This window comes from Gymnodraco acuticeps, unplaced genomic scaffold (assembly GCF_902827175.1).
Source record: "Gymnodraco acuticeps unplaced genomic scaffold, fGymAcu1.1, whole genome shotgun sequence".
NCBI classification, from domain to species: Eukaryota; Metazoa; Chordata; class Actinopteri; order Perciformes; family Bathydraconidae; genus Gymnodraco; species Gymnodraco acuticeps.
In genome coordinates, this window is record NW_022991258.1 from 481,425 (window position 1) to 505,868 (window position 24,444).

At 39.7% G+C, this 24,444-nt stretch overlaps 3 protein-coding genes across 3 annotated transcripts; all 3 read left to right on the plus strand.

The window, feature by feature from the left end:
- On the plus strand, positions 1 to 3,115 carry LOC117562002 (beta-2-glycoprotein 1-like). Its single transcript, XM_034239762.1, has 8 exons — positions 1 to 244; positions 483 to 662; positions 910 to 1,006; positions 1,087 to 1,163; positions 1,521 to 1,706; positions 1,937 to 2,116; positions 2,373 to 2,570; positions 2,832 to 3,115. Exons 1-8 carry the CDS (start codon positions 175 to 177, stop codon positions 2,957 to 2,959), a joined length of 1,116 nt encoding a protein of 371 aa, XP_034095653.1. The 5' UTR covers positions 1 to 174; the 3' UTR covers positions 2,960 to 3,115.
- An 893-nt stretch (positions 3,116 to 4,008) lies between these two features.
- On the plus strand, positions 4,009 to 8,721 carry LOC117561999 (beta-2-glycoprotein 1-like). The gene is made up of 8 exons (XM_034239760.1): positions 4,009 to 4,267; positions 4,656 to 4,832; positions 5,438 to 5,534; positions 5,949 to 6,025; positions 6,550 to 6,738; positions 7,289 to 7,468; positions 7,779 to 7,976; positions 8,523 to 8,721. Exons 1-8 carry the CDS (start codon positions 4,192 to 4,194, stop codon positions 8,567 to 8,569), a joined length of 1,041 nt encoding a protein of 346 aa, XP_034095651.1. The 5' UTR covers positions 4,009 to 4,191; the 3' UTR covers positions 8,570 to 8,721.
- A 380-nt stretch (positions 8,722 to 9,101) lies between these two features.
- Positions 9,102 to 23,455, plus strand: nol11 (nucleolar protein 11). Its single transcript, XM_034239761.1, has 18 exons — positions 9,102 to 9,284; positions 9,867 to 9,980; positions 10,415 to 10,471; positions 12,433 to 12,581; positions 12,737 to 12,794; positions 13,625 to 13,766; positions 14,060 to 14,266; positions 14,730 to 14,806; positions 20,126 to 20,249; positions 20,439 to 20,530; positions 20,649 to 20,714; positions 20,820 to 21,004; positions 21,127 to 21,252; positions 21,458 to 21,679; positions 21,922 to 22,000; positions 22,110 to 22,202; positions 22,545 to 22,652; positions 22,885 to 23,455. Exons 1-18 carry the CDS (start codon positions 9,138 to 9,140, stop codon positions 22,996 to 22,998), a joined length of 2,160 nt encoding a protein of 719 aa, XP_034095652.1. The 5' UTR covers positions 9,102 to 9,137; the 3' UTR covers positions 22,999 to 23,455.
- Positions 23,456 to 24,444: the final 989 nt, after the last annotated feature.

Below are 24,444 nucleotides of genomic sequence, written 5' to 3' on the forward strand. Positions count from 1 at the left end.
ATCGATTCTGGGTAAATATGCAGTAGTTAAGACCTTTGAGCTCGATCAATAGGAGCTTACACTGGCATCTGATTGGAGCAGGCTACCGGTGGCCAGTTTACACAGCAGCCCCTTAGGTTGCCTGCATCCCCATCCAGACACAGGGGATACTGAGGAGACTTCAATCCCAGGAAGATGGCTCCAACATTGGCTTTGCTGGTTCTTTGCCAAGTAGCTTTATACACAACTGTAACACCCAAGAAAGGTATATTAGAGTATTTGGCCTATTCCTATTCCTTTGTTGGCAAGTACTCCTGTTGCTATTTGCATTCTTTTTAATCTAATTAATCCTTTTGCGCCTGATTTAAGGTATTTTAATCAACTAAAGTGTGCACAATTTGTAGTCTACACATTAAGTAATGTGGTGTATAGAATGCTTTTGCTGTGCGGTGGACATTATTTATTTGAGTCCATGACTAATAATATTTCTGATCTTTCACCAGTATGTGGCCGACCTCCTGTCACTGACGGGATTGATGAGTTGTCCCTAAAACACGTGTACGAGGTGGCAGAAGAGCTGACCCTCACATGTGAACAGGGGTACTTGCCTTCAACAGCGACCCCTCGAAGGATGACCTGCACCGCCACAGGAGAATGGACACAGTCAGACCTGGCATGCTCCCGTGAGTTTACTGGGATGTCGGGCTTTCACTCTGCTGAATTGTAACAATGTAGTTCCTGTTTCAGAAGTGCAGCACTAGAACTGCTGTAATTGCATATTTATTTTCAAAAAGATGGAATGGGAGGAAGAATTAAATCCTTGGTCCCAACATGTTGGTTCTCCTACAATATTCATATACTGTAGTATTGATGAAAATCTAAGTTTAATCTAAAAGATGCGGAATCATTATTGTCCCTTCTTTTCTACAGCTAAGATGTGCCCAATCCCTAGACCTCTACAGCCATTAGCACGGGGAAGGACAGAAGCTCCATTTAAGAGTGTGCTTAACTTCACATGTGATGACGGGTAAGATTGAATTGTGGATTTTTTTAAAAGTCACGTTATATTTGCAGATTATGACAATATGTGTTTAATAAATTATTTAGGTATGTCATGCAAGGAGCCAATGAAAGCAGCTGTTTACATGATGGTACCTGGAGCAATCAAGCACCTCTCTGCAAAGGTACTGGAGGAAAATATACATACACATTTTAACAGAGTCTGAATTATTCAACAGAGATCAAACACAATATCCAAAATGGTCTACCTTTTTGTATTGATGCACTTGTATTTGCTTAATTTCTTTATGCATTTTTGTCTACAAACTACTATAGCCATATGATTCTGATTACTATTTTCAAGACATTTGCCTTGGTTCTTTTTGACAGCAGACAGAACATACCTGACTTTTATATGAAGGTGAACCTGCTTGGAGTATATTTAAAGACTGTAATGTCGATGCATTTTCAAAGCTAACAGAAAAAGAAGCTCCAGGTGTAATGTCAGTATAAGTCTAGTGTGATATTTGTTCTTCTTATAGCTGTGAACTGTGACCTGCCCAAGCCCCCTACAGATGGAAGAATTGCCCACGATAAGCCAGTGAGTGGAAGCACCACCATGTACGGACAAGGCTGGACATACGAATGTAACCCACCTAAAGCACCAAGTTATGAAAGAGGAACCTGCATGGCTGATGGAAGAGCAACTGAGCCTCCGGTGTGTCGAGGTATGCAATAATATTCCTTTACCATTTCCTCCCCTTTCCTCTATTCAACATCTTTGTGTTTAGTTAAGGGCTGAATCAATTATAGGATGTGGCTTAATCAGACCAGCATACGTATGCATTTGTCAAATGTTTTCTATAGTATTTTTTTTTTCTTTGGCAACACACCCTTTGCAACTGTGCCAACTAAACAATAACCCCTCATGTTTTGGATCTTTTTTTGATAATTGCAGATGTGAGCTGCACCATCCCACCAAGCTTACCAAATGGTTTCATCACCTTTGCTGTGATGAGAGAACATAGCTACAAGGAGACTGTTAAGTACGCCTGCAATGAGCATTATGTTCTGGAAGGCGAGGCTGAGATACAATGCCGAAACACAGGAAACTGGTCCTCCAATCCTGTTTGCAGAGGTAAGTCATGGAAAAATATACCTTCCGGCTAAGTTTCTGTATTTATGATTATCAGCAGTCAATTGGTAGTCAGAAAACAAAAGTATGTTCAGATTTGTTTCTGTTAAAAGAAAATCTCATGCCACCTGGTTGGTCAAAACGAAACCTGAAAAAAGTAGCTTCAATATTACATATTGTAATACTAAAATTATATTCCTGGGAGTGGATATTGAAGACCTCCTGTAACATGCTCAAACTGCTCTGCTTTGCTGCTCAGCTCCTTGCAAAGTTGGCATCAAAAGAGGCCGTATTTACTACAATGCCAAGAAGCTCTGGATCGCAGACCTGAAACCCAACAGAGTCCTCCATGGAGAACATGTTGCCTTTTATTGTCTGAACAAAGCTGAGAGGTGTGGGTACCCTGTGGCCAGCACCTGTAATGATGGAACGCTCCTCATCCCAGAGTGCTTTCAGGGTGAGTTATTGTCAGTTCAGTAAATCTAATTCAAGCTCTATTTTCCGACAATTGTTTCCATTTTTTTCCGAACAAGCCGGCAAAAATGCCTTAAACTGGGTTTTGGTTCAGTATGTGGTCTTTTCCCTTAACATGTTAACATGGTACATGCTGTACAAGTCTGTCAGATGGCTCACATGTCTTAGGAAAGCCCCATGACGTTTCCATCCTGCTCTGCACATTATGATTTCAGTAATCATTATGCCTTTTTTTTGCTTTCAGAACCAGGAAAGGTGGACTACACCATAAGGGCCAAAAGCCTTCCATCAGAAATCGCTGTGTGTACTACTTCACCCCCTGCAAGCCCCACAAGCCCTGCAAGCCCTGCAAGCCCTGCAAGAACGGCATAACATTGCATTGGATGATTTGAAACACCATGTGCACTATCACAGAATATAAATGATTGGATCAGGAATAATGGATATGTAATAATATGACAGAGGCCACATCAAGAGTAAGAGCAGTAATTATTGATCAAATAATAAAAATTGGATTTTATCAAGGGATTCAAATTGTGTTTTTTGTTCCTTAGAGACTCAATGAACGAGAACATACTTACCCATACCCAGTTCTGAGGTTACAATAAAAGTAAAATTCTGAACTGTGTGTCCAAAGATATTATGTGAGCATATCCACTGATGGGTAAACAAGTCTCAGTGGTTCTTCGACTCCACGTCAGCCTGCATAACTGATTAAGTTGTGTGATGAGTGTTAAAATTCCTTCAAGAAAATTGCACTAACTATACAGACGGTGAGACCCTATAAAGATCATAGATGTATAGGTCAAATTTCGTAAAACGTGAGATCTTCCTTTAAAAGCAATATCAATATATTTAACCTACAGAGAAATACAAAGAGCCCAAATGTAGAAATGTTTCCTTTAAACAAACCTTTAAGGCTTCCATAAGGTTTTGATGTCACAACTACACATATTCACCACAACATTAGTTTAACACCAAGAGTGCAGATGCAAAAGACCAGCAAACAATTACCTATCAGATCAGACTGAGGTTTATGGAAGGGCAGCTTAAAGAGACAGGCGCTACGACAGAGGTTGAATACAGAATACAGTGAATACTCAGACAGGGATAAGAAAAGTTATAACAGTAAAGCATGCAAACATGTTTTTATCGAAACACGAAACCAAAAAGTATTAAACTGAAATGAGCACCATATTTTCCCTTTGACTTCTTGCCTTTAAAGCAATAGAGTTTGTTGTCAAAATGTGTGCCATATTCATTAACAAAAAATGATTAAAGAATTTATAAACTAAAAACGTACTTAGTAAGAAACTACAGTTAAGCAATAGCAAAATGGAGCAAAATGGGCTGGTGTTTCATAGTATTGCAGCAACAAGGGGGAAGTCCGACTTGAGCTTTCATTTCCAGTAAACTGTCACGAGAACAATCTCTTATTGCAAAAAGCAAGCAAAACAAAACAAGGATAGCCAGTGAGAAGTTACATCATGCTGCTTTTATCTATTTACTTTTAGAGAAACACAAACATTAGTGAAACAGGGGACAGATATTCACTGTGTGGCCACAGGAAAGAACTGAGAAGCGTCTAAACATCTCTACAAAGGATGGAACGCAAGCTGGCTTTGTTTCTGCTATTTCCATTTGTGTTTTTTACCATCGTAAAAACGCAACATAACAATGGTATTTGCTATTATTTCTTCTTTTTTAACTCGTTTTATTTGGCTAGATCTGCATGATTCCTCTGGAAGGGTCTGTTGTCTGCCATGGTTAAATGGTGTGTTTCAATATGCTGTGAAGCTAATGGTTAAACTTTTTGTTCTGTTCTTTGTGCTTACAGAATAATTATATTTTACCTAAACTTTAGAGGGCAAATGCAACTTCACATTGATTTGCTATGTGACATAATTGCAGACACAACACCTATTCCTTCTATTTCTAGAATCAGCACATGGCATTCATTTAATTGTATAATGATCTTATATTTAAATTCTGGAGGTCTATAACTATCACAAACCGGTCGTCTCCAAGCCATTATAATACATATCACTAAATCCATGTGTTCTTGCAGTATGTCTTAGGCCTGAGCTGGCTGCCAACATTGAGATGGATGGGCTCCAGAGGTTCTACACCCCGGGTGTGGAGTTAGTACTGTCCTGCAAACAGGGATACACCCCAGTTTACGACCCTCGGAAGATTGTGTGTGCTGCCAGTGGAACATGGACAAAAACCAAATTAAAGTGCTTACGTGGGTCTCTTTTATTTTCGTGAACACTAGGGATCCTCTCACAGATCTTGTAGTGCAAATTCATACACTTGAGTTACTTTTCAAGTTAAACATGATGTAATTTTCTGCAAAATATCAACCGTAAGGAAACTTTTACTTTTGTAAAATAAAACTAGCTGTATAATGATGTCATTTTAAATACAATTATTAATTGATAATTACAGATAGATTTTACAATGTAGAAATTAAATTGTGTAAATGAATACTTGTTTTTGATGTTACATATTCATTAAGCATGTGAAGCAATGTGAACGATGAACGGATTGTGATAACCACACTCTTATTTATACGTTTATTTTCATTTCTAATAGTCAGATACGTATTTATTATTGCTTTTACAAATATTCAATAGGTTTCTCTTTTATTCTGCATTATGAATGTGTATATCCAGGACTTGAGAGTAAGTTGTCTGTTCATTGGCAAAATAAATAACATAGAACATGTCAACATAGTCTTTGCTAGATCCCAACTTAACTTTATTATGGTTACAGGGTGTACAGCAAACATTTATTTCTATCTAAACAATATTCATAACAAAATAGTAACACCTGTGTTCTCGTCTGCAGCCAAACGGTGTCCCCATCCTGATCCATTGTCCAAGGGAGAATTATACTATGAGGACACTGTGTTCCAGAGTATGATCAACTATACCTGTGATGAAGGGTAAAGAAAGAACATCTTGTTGAATGGTGTTGTTTGAAATGTGTCAGTTTCTCTGATATTCATCTTGATGTCCCTTATACACTGGTGGTACACTGAATCACAAATGGAGAACCTCTAATCATGCACACAATACATTATAGAAGTATTTTAAGAAATATTCATGTGACTTGCATCAATATCTAAATGAAGTGCAAAGATAAATCGTAGCCATTATTTAATAATGTTGAGGTATAACAGCATCAATGATAACCATGACAGTTCCTATTTAACTTATTTTGTGTGCATCTGAACACTACTTTAAGATTTCTATGATTAATCAATATTTAAAATGGCTTTAACAGTATTTAAGTCAACACCTGTGTTATTGTGTATTTATCCAAGCATGAACTGACCAAATGATATGGCTCTGCTCAGGTACACCATGAATGGAAACAGCAGTGCCCTGTGCCTTGCTGATGGAACATGGAGCACACCAGTACCAGAGTGCAAGCGTATGTAATCCATTACATTCTTTTTTAAATCAGGGAAAAAGATAGCTGTGAAAAAAACACTCAGCACAAAGTACTGTTCTCAGTTTAAATTCTCTGAGGACTTATTAGACAGCCCCACAATTATTGTGTAACTTCATCAATAACTTGATATTAGGCCAGTGAAAATACATTTACACAAATGTAAGTGTTCTAAATAAAACTAAGTATAAATGTGTACATTTGCCATGGTAAAGGGACTAAATATAGTCTTTATGAACCCTCAAAGCAGTTCTATATACAAATCAGCATTCACCCATTCACATCCGTTGATACAGGGGCAGGGGCTGTCATGCAAGGTGTCACCTACTCCAAGAAACACACACATTCACACACACATACAACATCCCATCAACTTTGGTTTGAGTGTCTTGCCCAAGGTTGCAACAACATGTTGACTGCAGGAGCTGAAAAGTGCAGAATACAAGCGTGCATTATATACCAATATACAGTATACGTAATGACATATGCTGTCTCTTCTCTCACAGCTGTTACCTGTGATCTTGCTCCGATTCCACCTTTCGGTATGATTGCTTATGACAAGAGGATCAGAGGCAACACTGTTGATTATGGTGTCGGGGGGACGTACAAGTGTAATCCTCCATACATCGTTTTTGGCAACGCAAGAGCAGAGTGCACTGTCCTCGGCAAGTGGACCAAGACACCTGAATGTCAAGGTATGAAGGTTTAAAAAGGGAGATGCTGTATAAATACCATGAGCTGTTTTCTGGCATTGAATTTACTGATCTGAGCCATAACTAAAAAGTTGAATATGAAAAGCAAGTCATGACTATAACCATAGTGACATTTATATTACATTGTTTTACACTTTGGATTGTCAAACTTGTTTTAGAAAACTGAAATGTAAATGTATTATTGATCTTAGTATCAGAAAATAAGAAAGCAATCTTTCCACAAAGTCCATTTGTGAACAGGATTTGATGAGTACCGTTTGTGAAACATGACACTGTATCTTGCACTCGCAGCAGGTTTAGACCATCCGATCAGATTGTAAGATGTAGAATGTTGCTTCCTATTGCCTTTACAGTGGGAGCTGAAAAAGGTGACACACATGACACATTTTCAAATAAGATGCAACTCTACTACCACATTGGTCTTCACCATCTCTCATATAAACGTTCTAATACACTTCAACTTGCAACAGCATGGGATTTTATGCAAACAGTTGTTAAAAAAAGATGAATGACTACATTTTTCCTCTTACAGTGGTGACCTGCCCTCTACCGGAGAACATTGACAGAGGCTTCATGTCAAGCAGCGAACCGAGGGACTATGACTATAGGGAAACGATTAAATATGGCTGCAATGGAGACTATGTGCTTGAAGGAAGCTATGAGATTGTTTGTCAGCAAAATGGGAAATGGTCTGAGAAGCCATCTTGCAAAGGTAGGGCTACAACCAATGCTACAGTTATTTTACATTACAATGTTGGTGGTAGGTGCATTTCTTGTCTGATCTTGCAAGGGTGAAAGACTTGTAGCTCTTTTTGGGATTTTAGCTTTATAGAAATAAAACTGTTTCCCAGTTTTGATTTGTGTATTCCTGTTCCCACTCTACCGGACATTTGGTGATAATGTAATTCAAGCACAATTCCATAGCTTTTTCCCCCAAAGTTCATGTCATATGTTTCTGTGTAGGGAGCAAAACAACACTTTTAAATCATTTTCATGTTTTTACTTCACCTTCTGAATTACAGCTCCTTGCAGTGTCGGCATAGAGACGGCAAGGATATTATACAAAGGACAACAAATCTGGATCAAAGACCTACAACCCAACAGAGTCTTACACAACGACATTGTCTCAGTCTACTGCATGGACAAACCCATGAAGTGTGGTTATGCAGTGCAAACCCAGTGCATCGACGGAAAACTCAAAATCCCTGAATGCTTTGAACGTAAGTTATATTGCTTTAAAATGACAAAATATCATTACAAAGCAGCCACATAGTCAATAACGCGACACGCTTTACTTTATTCTATTTTTTCTGTTTGTTTTTACTATCACATCACAACCTTAGTCCTTTTTAGAATATGTGCTAGAGGTGAACTTCAGCCTCTTGTGGCCGCAAAGAGAATTTCAATGGCAAAAAACGAATCTTGAAAAAAAATGACCTGCCAATGTTTGCCTATTTTTACAGGTGCAAAAAAAGAAAATACAAAAAATACAATTAAAACACAAGGTCAGACTCACTTGCCTCAGGTTTTCCGTGATATGGTAATTTCAAGTCTAAGTTGAGCGGCTCACTTCCCATTATGTCTACTCAACTCTGACAAAAAAACAACAACAAAAAGAATCACAGCCAATGCTTTTGGGGCAATTATCTCTAGACCTGTTCCTTTTGTTATAATAGTGATAATTAAGATCAATTAAGTGCCCTCTTTAAGGGAAGCTCAAACATTCTGACCTGTTCTCTTTATTTGTGTGTCTGTTTCATTTCCAGAGCCAAGTGATCCGGGTTCACTTCCATCAGAAATCACACAATGCTGAAACAGCAGCAGATTGCTTATCTGAGGAAGATTTAACTACAGCAATAAGGAATATGTTTATTTGTTTTGGTTGGTAATGGATTTTCCCATATTTGTGATTGTTGACATGTTGACCTTTTCAGTCCTCTATCAATAAATATGAATGCAATTTGGTTTCTGGCGCACGTGTCTCATCATCTGTCCCATCATGTACTTATTCAATCATTTCATTTACTACTTGTAATGTACATTTGATTAGGAACAATAAAAACGGTGAATCTAAGTGAAGTGGTAAGTGAACCTTACCAATAAGATACTTAAAGGCTTTAAAGGTCTAACAAAGCATTGGAATCTTCATAAACTATAGCCTTTCGGTCATTTATCATCATTGATCAAAACCACAACGAGATAAGATAATTATTTCGTTTTTAATGATTTTTTGCCTTAGAATTAATTACAATTTGTGACAGTTTTCTCTTTACCCGGTGCGTGCTCCCGCGACGGACAGGCGCGACTCCGCACGGTGGCCTCTCACAAACACTCGTCCATTCTCGCGAGAGCCGACGAGTTCCACTTTCTTCTCGTCCAGCATGGCCGCGCTGTATGAGGGATACACGTTGTGCGGACTTACTCCATCTCAAAATCTGTCAAATTCAGGCATTCAAGGTGTCGAACCGGAGAGAGACAGCGACCATGTCGTCGTCACCGACTCAAGGAGATCTGTCACGCTGTTCAAGGTAACGTTTAACGTTTGTTTTGAGGAGGCTCTTCTAGTCTGGGCCAGCTGATCAGTGCGACTGCGACATGTGTAACTCGTGTTGGCATCCTCGACATACAGTAGCTGTAGCAGAAACCACCAGAACAGATAGGACACAAACATCAGATAGCTGTGAAAGTACATTTAGTTATTTAAAGGTAACATCGTTAGTTAAGGTCGTTAAGTCAAGTTGTATTATGGTAAACATTATGCGAGTATAAACAAACAGGCACATGCTACTGTAGCTAGCCGCCGTTGTCTACACTACAAGACACTCAGTTATTTAAGTATGCAGTGTGCATATTTAGCTAATGGACAGCTCTACATACATAAGTTATTCTCCAAGCAGCTCTTCTTCAGTAAACGTCAACTTTATAATTGGTGTAGGTTAAACGTGCATAATCACACAGTTGTACATGTACTTGTGTAGATATAAGGGAAACCGGTTTGTGTTGTGAGTGGTATAAGTTTCCGACTCTCTTTGTAGAACGTTACACTATCTTGGGCAGTCATTGATGTTAATAACTAGCCCTCTTTATTTCTCTTTGTGTGTTTCTGACAGGTTTCAGACCAGAAGTCACTGAGCAGCTGGACAGTAAAACAAGGACAGACTCTGACTTGTTCAGCAGTCTACAACTCAAAGACCAAGGAATATGTGGCAGTATCAGACAGCAAGGTACACTTTCAGTCATTCTAGTACGACCATGTTTTGTTGTGCTTGATTTGGAGCACCAGCATAGAGACATTTGGCAAAAAATGAATAAATCAATTCTTAAGTATAGACTAAAGCATTACTGGGACAGTTATCTTAGTTTTCCATAAAATAATCAGCAAGTCTTTTGGATAAACAATGAAGGAATTTTGCCTTTTCAGTAAACGTGTACTAACTGGGTCTAAATGCATTCCTTAATTCACCCATCCAGTGTTTACTCACTAAACACTGTTACCTCATTTAAAGGTTTGACCTAACACACCACTTTTTGTGGTGCTTGAAAAATAAACTTGTAATTATCTATCTAATAATCTATTCTCTAAGTTTCTCTGTAGATCTGGCCTTCCAGAATTATCTGCAGGATATTGTCACAAAATAATTTCTGTTTGTTTTTTCAGGTGATCAGAATTTGGAAGGAAGAAGACATACACTTAGATAAGGCCTTCAAAGCAACCGTAAGTGAATGACTTTGTGCAATGTGTTTAATGGCAATATTGTTTATACTTGTTCCAAGTTAAAAGCTTGTTGTCATAGAGAGCATGACACTAGATGAATCAAAACTACTGTGGATACAGTCTTGATGTAGTTTTCACCAAGTATGCTGGGCAGTGGTGGGTGGTATAGATTCAATACAAATGAGATTCATATCTTCCAGACTCATTCTAAAAAAGGCAGCTAACCTTACCTAGCAATGTATAGTTTTTCTTTCCACTCCTGAAATCTTTAAAGGTCCCCTATTATGCAAAATCCACTTTTTCATGTCTTTTATACATAAACATGTTAGCACCATAAACACCATTAGCAAATAACCAACCAAGGTAACACCCCCCCACCTTATCACCTGAATCTCCTCCTAGAGCACCATTAGGTGCTTTCACACCGGTGTACTTTTCCATTTTAGTTCTGATAGTTCCTGGGATTTTTTGTCCACACTAAAAAGGTCTGAAACTAGAACTTAGTTCATCAGAACTTTTCCCCCCCCTTTTTAGTCCCTGCTCTCTAGCAGGGACTTTCCTGGGGAGAAAAAGGTTCCAATTTCTGATTGGCTGGGCGAATTGCAAACCACGCCCCGTAAAACTCGGAAAAGTTTTGTGAAGCCACCATTGTATTTGCCGGCAATAGCGTTATTAGCATTAACATTAGCCCAGCGCACCAACTGAGAGAGACTAACTTATGGCACAAAAAAAACAAACATGGAAGCGGTGGAGTGATGAGGTGTCGGCGTTCTGGCGATTTACTCGGAAGGCTTCAGTAGAAGCTGCTGGGAGTCCCAGCAGCTTCGAAAAGCGCTGGAGACGCTGTAGTACATATGCCGGGCCTGTAAGTGGCGCTGTACTTCCGCACGATACCGCTCGAAAGCACTGGAGAAGCTGTAGTACATATGCCGGGCCTGTAAGTGGCACTGTACTTCCGCCACAAAATACACCTAAAGCAGTGAAGAAGACCCCCGAGCATGGTTGCCCTTCTGTTTATGCCCCACGCTGGATTTAGCAACATGTAGTTCATGTAATTCTTCATGTCCACTTGTTGCTGATGGTTGTGGTAGAGGAGCTGTATATTTTGCACTAACATTTGTAGCATGGTCAATAGCAACGGCGTTATCGTTTGCGGGGTCTGTTTCCGCGTTTCCGTTACGGCCTCGTGTGAACTAACGGACTATACGAAAGAGAAAAGTAGCGGATACAACCGTTTGCATTCTCGTGTAAACGGCACCTAAGTACTGGGAACTAAGTACGGCAAAGTACTTGGTGTGAAAGCGCCTATTGTGTTCTTTTTAACCAAATATCTCTGAGGGGCGTGGGGAGTGGCCCCTTATTTTCCTCTAAAGTAACACAGGAAACAACGAGCGGATACAGATTTGCTGCCGATATTACGTAATTTCGGATGGTGGACCCACAGAGAGTTGCTATCAGAAACAATGCCTGATGTGTTTTGGACGTAATATGGTATTTGTTTACATTAGCAAGCCTCTCTAACACTCAGAACTAACCTGTACTGTGTAGAGCACATGTGTTTTAAAAAGCAGGAAATAAAAAAAGGAACTTACCTTGTGATAAACCCACAAGAGAAAAATAATTTGAGCTCCATACTGTTTCAGAAATAATCCTTGATGTGGTTTAGAACAGGATGGCGTTTTATCACAGCAGAATTTAACTTTATCTCCGGTAGAATTCTGATCAGGCATTAGCTCCGCCTCCTCCTCCTCCTTTTTTTTTTAAGCTAAGGAGCCAAAATCCGCATTTCTCTAAACAGGGCTGGAATAGAGGGATATGAGGGATGTCTAAAATGCATGATCTGTTTGTATTTTGAGAAAAACACATCATATCTGAGACCCATAATATATGCCTACAAATAGCATGAAAGGTGTACTTTAATCAATCAGGTGACTTATTCCCTCCTTCTATATCCTCTCCAGGTGTCATCAGATATCTGGAGGGTCCACTCTGCGGCTGAACTGGAGCCTGTGGTCCTGTTCCAGAGAGGAGCTGTGAGGTTCCTGGACTCTCTCCTTTCTGCTCCCAAGCAACCCATAGAGGACGTCCTGGCTCAAGAAGAGGTCATCAGGTCAGTGTCACTTGGCTACACTCCCAGTAAATCCCTTTCAAACTATTTATGCATGTAGAAGTTTCAAATCATGATATAATTAGGTTACTATTTCTATGCTACAGTCTCACTTGTTGCCTCATGTAGCGTGTTGATCAATTGTTTGTTTGTCTTAGGTGGAGCACCAATGTAGTAACAGAGTCACAACAGTTGGTTATCTTCACAACTGAACAGGTAACAGCATTTAAATTGTTTGGCTTTTTAACTCGGACACTAAAGCTCATAGCTTGAGTGAATTTATTTTATGCATTAATTGTATCGTCTCGCAATATTACGCTGTACTGACACTTAATATGAGGGCATGTGTATGCAGTGTTTCCCACATAATTTGATTATATTTGTGGGGGCACCGCACCGCAACCCCCCGGCAAGAAAATCCAGGGTGGCCCACGCATCCACCCCCCCTCAAATAACAAAAATACATGCAAATTCATGGCTATTGTAGACAACGTTCTTGTTGCTCTGTGTTGTGTTGTTAATGAGTGAAACACACCGGAGTTGAGGATCTGTGGGGTTTATTCTCCCAGAAATATCATTTACAATTCAGGCATTTAGCAGACACCTTATTCCAAAGTGATTTACAATGACCAATTACAGGGACATTCTCCCTGGAGTAACTGAGAGCTAAGTGCCTTACTCAAGGGCACACTAGTAGTGGTGTTCCAGGCGGGATTTGAACTCGCAACCTTCCGATCATCAGCCCACCTCACTAGACCACCAACATTTATAAATAAATTAGAAAAAAAAAGATTTTTTTTAATTTTTTTATGAGATCCATTTGTGGCGGACGATATTTAATTGAGGCGGCCCGCCACAAATAAATCAATATATGGGAAACACTGGTATGTGCCTGCATGGTTAATGATGTGGATGTCCTGTTTTTTTTAATCAATTTACTAATAACTTATTTTATCTGCACACGTTTTCTCCATGATCATGTTCAAATCATTGTTGTTTGTATTTCTAAAAGCCTGTCTGCCTTGCCTCTCAATGTCTTCCCACAGAAAGGAGATAACTTCCTGTACCTGCAGAGATTTAATCCCAACACGCTACAGAAGTACCGGGTGGAGAGAGAGGAGCCTGGACTCTCCCCCCTCAGCTTCTCTGCCTCCTATAAAGACAAACACATCCGCCTGGTTTATCTCTGTAAGCCTGCGTGTTCTTTGGAAATATTATTAGTGTCAGTGTTCAACAGCATAGGTTAATTTCATAGATTTGCCTTGTATTGGAGGTTTACAGTAATGCCGGGAATGTGTTAAAGGGAGAATTCAAAAACCCCACCTGCACAGTTTGTACTGTTTGGCCATGTACTGTTGGTTGCAATGAGGGTGTTGCATACAAGATGGCAGAGAAGAATATGGGAAGATGCATTCCATTATTGATCTCTCTTTCTTAATCATTAATTGTATCTTTTGCGCCTCTTCTTTCCTTCCATCCAGACCCTAACGGTCATGTGTACCAGAGTATAGTCCCTGTGCGGGGCCTTGGGGCTGATGAGGGGGCCCCGGCTCTCCCACTGCCCCGCAGCCTGCTGCTGGCTCTGCCTGTGGGGGAGGGTCTGCTGGAGGCTGCATCTGCTCAGGTCCTGGATGAAGCCCATGTAGCTGTTGTGGGGCTTCCACACCCCTCTGCCGGAGCTGGTAAAGGTAAGCTGTTAAAATACACTGCCTCAAATGAAGACTGCAAGTGCTGTACTCAGCCTGAGCATCTGGCTGGTTTTAACTCCATTAAATGTACCATTTTAAGCATGACAGATCTCGATTTAATCCATCTCCGATTTACTAAATGTTTTCAGTATGCAGTGCTAGTGAATCAGAACACATAAACGTTTTTTAAGAGGATCAAAATTGGTTATGTTATCTGCCTTTTCTTTGTTCATTAGTGTTTTATTAATTAATTGTATTAACTCTGTGCCAACATCCGATGTACTAACTGCAACAATCCCAGCACTGGTCCCTTTGTTGTTGTTGTTCAGCTTGAATGTGAAAGAAAGAATCCTAAATTGAAATCACTTGGAAGGTTATTGTGATCTAATTTTTACACTTTCATGGCCTTGTTTGCAAAATAAAGTGTGTGGTTCTTTAATGTCTCTATATCTGATATTTTCAGACTTCCTCTGCATCTGGAATACCAATTTCCAGACGCTGCAGGCAGGAAAAGAGATGAAGGGTCAAATCTATGGACAGGTAGGAATGCTTTAGTGCAAGGGTCCCCAAACTTTTTCCTGTGAGGGCCACATAACTTTTCCCTTCTCTGATGGGGGCCGGGTCAGTTTATAACAGAAAAAGTGTGACGATCGCATGGGTGTCTAAACGTAAACATTTATTGTTTTCTAGAAAGCCACACATAACCAAATATTAATAACCCTTTCCGGGATCTTCACAGAAAAAAAGTCAGGAAATAAATAATAACACTATTAATGAAATAAATAACACTATTTATGAAATAAATAATAACCAAATAACCCTCTCTGGGTCAGTGGCGTTTTCTCCCGGAGGCCAAGGGAAGCCAGGCTTCCCCTGTTTTTTCGGATTGTAGTTATCATTTAAATAAATAAATAAAAACACTTTGTTTTGTTTCGATAATTCTCCTTTGCTGTGTGTTGCTGCCGGCCGTCTCTCCCCCATTCTCATTGAGTACTTTACAAAGAGTGAAACAGCGCCCCTCTAGATGTTATGGTGAAAAAGTAGATTGCACTCTCTGTTGCGAGAGGAGGCCAGCCGAATCTGGCTTCCTTTGGTGAAAAAAAATGGAGGGATTGACCAATCAGATGAGGCTCACGTGATGCCCCTGCCAACCTGTGATTGGTCAGGGCCATGCCAAGGGAAGCCAGCCGCCTCTTGCTTCCCTTCAGAGGCGGCTGGCGATTTGATTGGACACTGCCATCCAATCAAATCACATCAACATCAGTTTTAATACTGTAACTGTCATCACCGCCATTAGAAATTATCAAGCAAATGAAGCATTATGGAGGGTGGAGATTTGGCGTACTTAATCAAACATAACTTTACTAAACTTCCGCTACAGCAGCAACTAAAAATTAAATCAGATGACAGGCCAATGCCCGTACTCGAGCTGTGTGTACACAGAGGAAAAAGGGAGAGAATCGGACGTTCAATGAGGACAATTATGTCCGCACGGAGTGGCTAACTGGAAGCGCTAAACTTCAGCGTCTATTTTGCTGGCCATGTCTTCTTTTTGACAAGGATTCGTGCTCCCTGAACAATCCTTGGGCAACTTCAGGATTCATCGACCTTGCCAACCTGTCACGGGCAATTGAGAGGCACGGTAAATCCAAAAATCACATAGATTGTGTGATTGTCTGCATACATTAATAAGTACAATGCTTAAATTAATAAGGAGAGAGTTTCAGCTGGAGAGTGAGTGCGGACTTGTCGGTTAGATAACAGGCGTGCACAATCTTAACAGGTAAAAGTTTAGCTTAGTTGTCAGAGCAGAATCTCTCAAAATAAACGTGGATTTACGTAAAAAAAAACTATTTTTTCGGGGTTCGGGTGTTTTGTTTGATTTTAAACAAACAAAGTCTTGGCTTTCAGAATATGAAACTTTTATTTCCTATTTATTTCTCACTCGCAATCTGCTCTTCCGCAGCGCCGCCCCCCCCTCACTCCGCTGAAATTATGAATGTAAGAGTATAGTAATCATAGATAACACGGCAGGGTCCGTTACAGTTTGTTTTCATCTGATTTCAATTAAACAAAGTCTTGGCTTTCAGAATATTAAACTTGTTTCAGCAAATTCAGATGATAAATACAGCTTTGAAGCTTCGGCATAATTACAAGCGGAGAATGGCAGGCATAACAACAGCCAGTGTTTCTCGTGAGTGTTTTCCCCGGGAAACAAACACAATACACACAAACGCAAAATTACACAAGCACACACACTGACACACACTCGCGAGCTTCCCCTCCAAACGAAAGTATTTTGATCATTTGCTAATAATCAATCAGATCGATGGATTCCAGAGAAGAGACAACTTTGAAGGCCTTTTTCTCAAAATGAGGACTCGGTGACAGTCATTATATAATGTGACATATTTCGCTTAATATTTGAAGTACAAAAACAATCCTGATATCATTAGAAAGCTAGGAATATCCTCTTTCCAACAGTGTATACAACTCAAAAGGTGTCTTCGGGTCAATGCGACTGATTTCGATAGAGCAGGTCACAACATTTTGACAGGGGCTAGTCTAGGATTCGCATGTCCAGACTGTAAAAAAAAAAAATTAAATAAATCATAATGCGTCTCTGGTATTGTTCAGGGGGCCGGGCCAAATGCGGAGGCGGGCCGTACCCGGCCCGCGGGCCTTAGTTTGGGGACCACTGCTTTAGTGTATTATGCAAAAATTACCCACGAAGTGATAATGTTTCCAATATATGATCCGAGGATGACACAATATGCTGTTAGTGATTTTTAGCCATGCTAACTGCTAGGGATGTAACGACACCAAAAACTCATGGTACGATAATATCGCGTTAACAAGGCCACGGTACGGTATTTATCGCGATATTGAATAATAAAGGGGGGGGGGGGGGGAATTCCATTTTTTTTTTTTACTCGAAAAATGTTTCTTTATTACATAATAAATCTGATTTGTACAGCATTTTAGTAGGATAGCAGTATTTTAAAGTGTCAAAAACAAAGTGACAGTAGCAGACTGGAACAAGAACACCAGTGTTTTTGTACCTATAGTACTACCAAACAAAGTAGGCATTTTCTTTGTGCCACTGCATCTCACAAATAAACATTTAATAATCAGACCCTGCAATAAATGCAGCGAGGCTCTGGTGTTATGCCGTGTTATGCATGCCCTCCAAAAGGAAATGATATAGTTTCCAAACCGTACTTTGCCGTACAGATCAATACATGTCTGGGAGGTTTTGTTTTACGTTGTGCGCGCTCCCGCGAGGTGCATGCACTAATGCTGCACGATTCTTGCTCAAATGTGAATCACGATTTTCCTCCATAAGAATTGAGATCACGATTCTCACACGATTCTCATCGTTTCAATGAAAATATTTATTGCACTCTTACTCTTAGACGTCACGTGAGTACAATGAATTGAAACAGACAACATTTGTCTCTCTTGTAACAAAAACATAACTTTGTCTTTAGTCTGTAGCTGAATACTGAACAAACATTACTACATTCAAAATGTGGCACCTGGAGCCAGCTATTGTGGCTTTAAACAGACACCATCAACATCAAAGTGCTTGACTTAAATCCAAGTCTCAGTTTCTTGTAGCAAAAACATAGAGTAACTACAATGAATTTGACAGCCAACTACTGTGGCTTTAAACAAAGTGCTTGACTTAAACTCAAGTCTCTCTGGTAACAAAACATACAGTAACTAAAATAAAGATATTGCTGCTGCCTGAGTGCTGAACATAAAAAATAGAATTGTTGCAGCTTTATAATAACAACATGTAAACTTTGCAGTAGCACCTGTCCACAGTGGACACCCAACTACTGTACAACAACACCAACCTGTTTGTTACAGGGAGGAATGCACTTAAGTTACTCAAAATACCTCACCACAGTGCTGAATATAAAAACAAAACAGTCACAGCTTAAAAATAATAATATTATTAGCCGGCTAGCCGGCTAGCACCCAGTTCAACTACTGCACTTAAAGATTCTTGTACTGAAAAAAACATAAACTTAAACAAAGTGCTAGACTCCACTGAGTAGTAATGTCACTGAATCAAAAAGGATTAACTTAAATACTGCAGTCAGTACTGAATATAAAAACGGAACAGAACATAAAGTTACAGCTTCAGAATAAATGTAAATAAAGCCTAGCTGCCTAGCTGCCTAGCTACTAGCACAGTCCATCTACTTTTTTCGGCACAAGCACAACTTCCCTCTCACTCTCGCCAGAGTCGCCACCGGGATTTTCATCGGTGTTGTTGTCATTGTCCTCGACCTCCTCGTCACTCATTTCTGTTTTTCTTGTACTACTAGTCGCTCTCGTCACTCTTTGCTAATCAGTGCTAATGCTAACGCTTCTGTAAACATACTGCCGGCTCCTGCCCTCACGTGCTGCAGTCAGTGAGTGTTGCTAGGTATACTTATTATAAGCCACATTGGGCTTATCTTTCTGTAAAGTTGCTTGGTAGTAAGTAATAATGGTTGTTGCGGTTGTGAGCTTGTAGATAGGTTATTTTCAAATAGCCGACTCGACATATATAGGTTTAAAGTGCTCATGTTTTTTGCGCTTGTTTTCATAGACCTGGTTGCTTATTCCTTCCGCAAAAACTGGCAACACTAGTGGAGGAGAGACAGACAGAACACTACCATTTGCATGCGATCATGGTACTTTAATGTTAAATGTATAGAGTATATTTGCTTTACATCGTTTAAGTATGATTGACATTGCAAGTTGGTATTGTTCAGAAGCAAAAATAATTTAAAAAAAAATAATTTAAATCAGCAGGACGTCATAGGATCGCCGTAATTTAGAAATGAGATCGCATAGGTGTCTGAATCGAGATCACGATCTTTTTTCGATTAAGCGTGCAGCACTAGCATGCACACACGGCATAACACCGCCCCACCCCCCCCCCGTTGACAGTTCACGAGCGTGCTCTCTCGTGAACTGTTCAGACCCGACCGGTAATAAGGGATTATGACGGATATTTTACGATCCTGTCTGTCAAAATGACGGACAGCGAAAAAGTCTAACGCCACCTCAGTGGGACGAAGAGATATGCTTTGGCCATGGGTGACAGCAGTGGGTCAAACTGTGCATTGTCTCTCCACCACTTCAAAAACAATACAGTTGCCAAGAAGGTGAGGCTTATTGACAGGGCGAGATATAAATATACTGTTGGTACTTGTCAATGTCTCTAGGTGTGTAAATGTAGCCCTGTAAATACAATGTCCTTTTGTGTTCTGTTGTTTTATGTTCATGTTGTAACATACTTGCTGCCATGTTGGACAGGTCTCCCTTGAAAAAGAGATCGATGATCTCAATGGGACCACCTGGTTAAATAAAGGTTTAAAAAATAAATAAAGTGTTTTTAAAAATGAATTTTAAAAAAAAAAAAAAAAAAAATTGTCAGTCTCACGACGGTATTGGGACGTTTATTTACCGCGATATTCGGTATATCGTTACATCCCTACTAACTGCAGGGCTCTAGAGCTCACACGGGACAATCACCAGTGTGTGAATGAGCTTTTGTTGCTGAGCTTAGAAGTCTGTGTCTCACCCAAAAAAGCTTCCATTATTATTATCATTATGAATGCAGACCAAGGTTCCCTGTCCTTCCAGCTGCTGGTGCTGATGGAGGACTGTATGACTTTGGTAGAGCATTGTGCCTGCTCTCCACTGTGACAGGGCTCTCTGTCCCTCCTCACAACTGTATGGCAGTTCACAATCTTCATAATTACGTACAAAAAGATCAGTTGTGATAGTTTGTATCATCACTATTGCAAAATATTAACTTTTTATTCCTGTTTGTTCAATTTCTCTTGGATTTAGTTATGGGGCTATTCGAACAAGTTATTCATTCCACATGGGAAAAGCTTCTCGGTTATTCCATATGAGTGCCCCAAATCTTCCCTGGCCTCTGCCCTGGGAAAACTAAGGCAAGCCAAGACTGAAGGTGAGATAAAACAAATGTGTTGTACTGATTGTGAAGTAACCAAAACGTTGTACAAATTACAAATTACATTTGTCTTTAAAAACTGCAATAACATGTATTCTTGTAGAAGCTTGTTCTTAATAATGCTGCAGCACTGATTCAGCATTGCAAATTGACTCAATCTATTTTTTTTTTTTCTTACTGTTACAGAGTCCAAAGCTTCCACTTCTGTACCATCTTGGAATAACATTTTGCATGAAGATAAAGCTAATCCCTCGAAAACAGTGGAGACCAGAAAGACGGTATGTTTGACAAATGTTTTCAAAGGGAAATAGGCTGGACAGCTGTTTCCTGAATTGCTGGTGCATTCACCCTGTGTTTTCCACACTGACAGCTTGATTATTCTCTCTTTCCATACAGAGAACAACCCGTAAGAGCCAGTCAGCACCCAGTTTAACAAATGACCAAATTATGGAGCTCATCAAGGTAGAATTTTGTTTTTTCATGGCTCTCATAATACTGAAACTGCATTGGAAAAAAAGTGTAATTTTATAAAAAAAAAAAAAAAAAATTTTGTAATTGTTCTTGCAGACAGCATCAGTGGCAGAGGTCCAGAAGGAGGTGGAGGGGCTCCTCTCGAGGACAGACGTCCAGGACCTGCAGCCCTCCCTGGGGCAGCTCGCAGCGGCCCTCGTGTCCCGGAGCCTGGGTGAGGAAGCCTTCTACACCCCCAGCATCCTGGCGCAGCTCGTGCAGACTCGCTGCCTCTGCCACAGGTCAGTAAAGCATTCCCATTTGAATCAGTTAATGAAGAATGAACTGGAAAATAAAAACTAGATGAATCCAATCAGTGTTAATTCAGTCTAATGTGAACACTTACCATCATGACATTCAACAGTATGTGTCCTGACCTTGTGCTCCTGGCCTTGGAAAAGAAGGACTACTTCCTGTGTCAGCTCTGCTTGCAGTTCTTCCCTGACATCCCTGAAGCTGTCACCTGTGCCTGCCTTAAGACCTTTATCAGGTAAAACAGATTGTTTTAACGTGCAAAACCACTTCAGTGAGGACTCTAATATAATCATTAATAGGTGTCTCTGCCACAGGGTCTTGTTGATTCTACCACTGGAGGTCACTAAAGTATTATATTGTTTTTCTTTAGGGTAAACAACCTCTGTGTAATGTAATGTCAAATCAAAAAGTAACCTTGTTGTTGTCCCCTAATGTTGCAGTATGCCAGACAGTGATGCAGAGAAAGTGAACCTGGAGCCTGAGAGTATCAGCTTAATGGAAACCTTGATGGCTGGAGAGCGAGACCCAGTTGGCTTGCAGAATGGTTTCAGCCCCGCCACCAATGACATGGATCAGGCAGGTGGCACCGAAGCAGAAAAAAAGGAGACCACAACTCCACCAGAACACATCTGTCCAGTGGGATTACACAAGGGTGTTCTACTGTATCCTCCCAGTGCACACTCAAACACATGCTCACCACCCAGTCACATGTTATACCTCACTGTGATGATACTATGTGCCTTTAACCAAAATCAGTTTTTTTAAATCGTTTTGTTGTCATTCAACCTACATCTTGTGTATCAGTAACAGCTGTATGTCATAGTATAAACTGCATAAATGCAACGTTTATGGTGTGTAATGATTTGAGTGGACTTTGTATGAGATCTTAACTCGAGCTGTATAGAAATGAGGTCCTGATGACAGCGTACAGCGACTTCTTCCTCCTCCCTCACCTGAAGGATCTCTCCCCCCAACATGTTGTTGTGAGTAACAGCAAGGCAACTTGGGCAGCATACAACGATACCCAGTACCATGTAGTAACGTTAATACTAGAGGCTTATAATAATGTAATGTTCTTTCTCATCCAATCAGCTTTTCCTCCGGTACCTGCAGTTCCTTTACCTAAAATATTCCCAAGATGCTTTCCCGCAGATGCATGGATTGAGATCTCCAACTCTGACTCAGGTCTGTGTCAACGTCTAACTAGATATTAAAAACGATCAGGCATATCTGAATTTTTCAGGTTGTGAAATCCATGATATGGTAAAAACTGGGCTCATTATGTTGACTTGAACTGTGTTTGGTCTGAATTGTATACAGTCAGTGTAAAAGGATAAAGATGGAGAGAGTTTTTACATAAAATCTCATTGTGTAACAAACAAAGAACTGGAGATATAATAAATGCAATAAAATGTATACTTAATCCATGAATTGTTTTTGTAATGAACTAAAGGTGGAATGCAACAGTCATATTAGTTCGAAAATAATGAAATGCCTAACTCTGGTTTCCTTTTTCTTTGATTGTAGATCATGGATTGGGTATGCTTGCTGTTGGATGCCCATTTCACAGTGCTAGCGATGACTCCAGAGGCCAAAGGCTTACTGCACAACCTCCACACCTTTGTTAAGTCTCAGGTAACAAACCGTCTTCCCTTTGTCTTAATTTGTAAGTGGCCTCCTGGTATTAGTATTGGATGGATAAAAAACCCAAACATCAATATTGTGAGATCATTTTTAATATATACGTTATTCTTATTTGCCGGTGAATTGGATGTTGGGTTGTGTATGGTTTAAAAATCTGCAGTTTTATCAGAAAATAGTGATCTGAGAAACAATTAATACCAAGATGCCTTTCTTTTCTCCTCAGGTGAGATTGTTTTCTGAGCTTGGAAAGATCGAGGGCAGCCTCCATGAGCTCAATAAGATGAAAGTGAACAAGGACATCGGACAATACTCCATTGAAGTCATTGAGCTGTTTTAGAATGTGTATACTTTTAATAAATCATTGAGCAGATTGTCTCATTACAACTTTTGACCTGTAGTGGTTTCAAGGTTGTTTAATTGTTCAAAATGGTTAATATAAGATGCATTTTACAACGGATGCTAGCCATTAGAACTCGAGATGCATGAGCTTTACTGTACATGAATTACATGCGTGTCATTTAAGCATTGAGTTGCAGATTCCTCTAAACCATGTACTCTTGTTCAAGATGATGAAAATGTTACCAGATAATATGGTTAGCTTGATAAAGTAACTGTCTGCTCAATATCAAACTGGTTAACAATTGTTTTCTGAAATGTATTCAAAAGCCTTTAACGATGGGATTGTACCTTTTGAACAAACAACTGTGCGAGTGAATGGCTGTGACTTTGTACTGGAATTACCAGAGGAGAACCTTTTTATTTTGAATACATAAATATAACGGTAAAAAAAAAAATCCTTACCCTTTTGTGACTTTTTTTATAATCATCATTATTGTTTTTGAATGGTCAAGTGAGATATACAACATTCTAGAACACAAGGGATCAAATAAACCTTCCTTTAGGAGTATTGCTGTGTTGTTACCACTGGTCTGGGAACATCTGCAGGCGTTGTGTCCGTGACCAATAACTGACAGCAGATGTTGAAGGCTGTCTAGTTTAGCTGACCAGAAGGCTTTTTAGATAATACAGCTTCAGGTCACTAATGCCACAGAAAAGAAGGACACAACCTGTCTGTCTGCAGCCCAGGTCAAGACCCATTGATGATGTTATTTAAGTTTAACATTTGGGTAATTTGGTCTACCATGTAATGTGAGTGACTATACATATAGAGACTTGTATTACAGTGCAGAGTCCGACTTTTAATGTAATCTGAAATCTATTTGTATGTGTGATTTGGCCAGAGGTGGGATAAGTAATCATATCTTGTACTTGAGTAAAATAAGAAGTACCAGATGTAGGAATACTCTGTTACAATTAAAAGTCCTGCATTCAGAATGTTACTCAAGTAAAAGTACACAAGTATTGGCATGAAAATATTCTTAAAGTACTCCTTGTGCAGATTTCAGAATAACATGTTATATGTTTTGATTACAATTATTGATGCATTAAAGTGTTATCAAAGCTGGTAAAGGTGCAGCTAGTTTGAATGACTTCGTACTGCAGGGTAGCTTGTGAATTTACTCCAGGTGTAACTGCAGTCTTGATTATATTTCACATCATTAATCAAAATCTGCAAAGTAATTTATGGTATTAAATAAATGTAGTAGGGTGAAAGTACACAATATACATCTGAATGAATTGTAGTGGAGTAGAAGAGGCATAACATGGAAATACTCAAGTAAAGTACCTCAAAATGGTAATTAAATACAGTACTTGAGTAAATCTACTTAGTTACTCCCACCATCCTTATTTGACTATAAGGGGGGTGGTTGGGAAGTGTTCC

Excerpts from the sequence above, each read along its gene's own strand:
- LOC117561999 (XM_034239760.1), top strand. The coding sequence starts at position 4,192 with ATGGAACGCAAGCTGGCTTTGTTTCTGCTATTTCCATTTGTGTTTTTT. Across the intron at positions 4,268-4,655 it reads AAAAACGCAACATAACAATG|TATGTCTTAGGCCTGAGCTG; the intron begins GTATTTGCTATT and ends GTGTTCTTGCAG. Across the intron at positions 7,977-8,522 it reads AATCCCTGAATGCTTTGAAC|AGCCAAGTGATCCGGGTTCA; the intron begins GTAAGTTATATT and ends TTTCATTTCCAG.
- nol11 (XM_034239761.1), top strand. The coding sequence starts at position 9,138 with ATGGCCGCGCTGTATGAGGGATACACGTTGTGCGGACTTACTCCATCT. Across the intron at positions 9,981-10,414 it reads TGGCAGTATCAGACAGCAAG|GTGATCAGAATTTGGAAGGA; the intron begins GTACACTTTCAG and ends TTGTTTTTTCAG. Across the intron at positions 21,253-21,457 it reads TGCCTTAAGACCTTTATCAG|TATGCCAGACAGTGATGCAG; the intron begins GTAAAACAGATT and ends CTAATGTTGCAG.
- LOC117562002 (XM_034239762.1), top strand. The coding sequence starts at position 175 with ATGGCTCCAACATTGGCTTTGCTGGTTCTTTGCCAAGTAGCTTTATAC. Across the intron at positions 663-909 it reads GTCAGACCTGGCATGCTCCC|CTAAGATGTGCCCAATCCCT; the intron begins GTGAGTTTACTG and ends TCTTTTCTACAG. Across the intron at positions 1,707-1,936 it reads TGAGCCTCCGGTGTGTCGAG|ATGTGAGCTGCACCATCCCA; the intron begins GTATGCAATAAT and ends TGATAATTGCAG.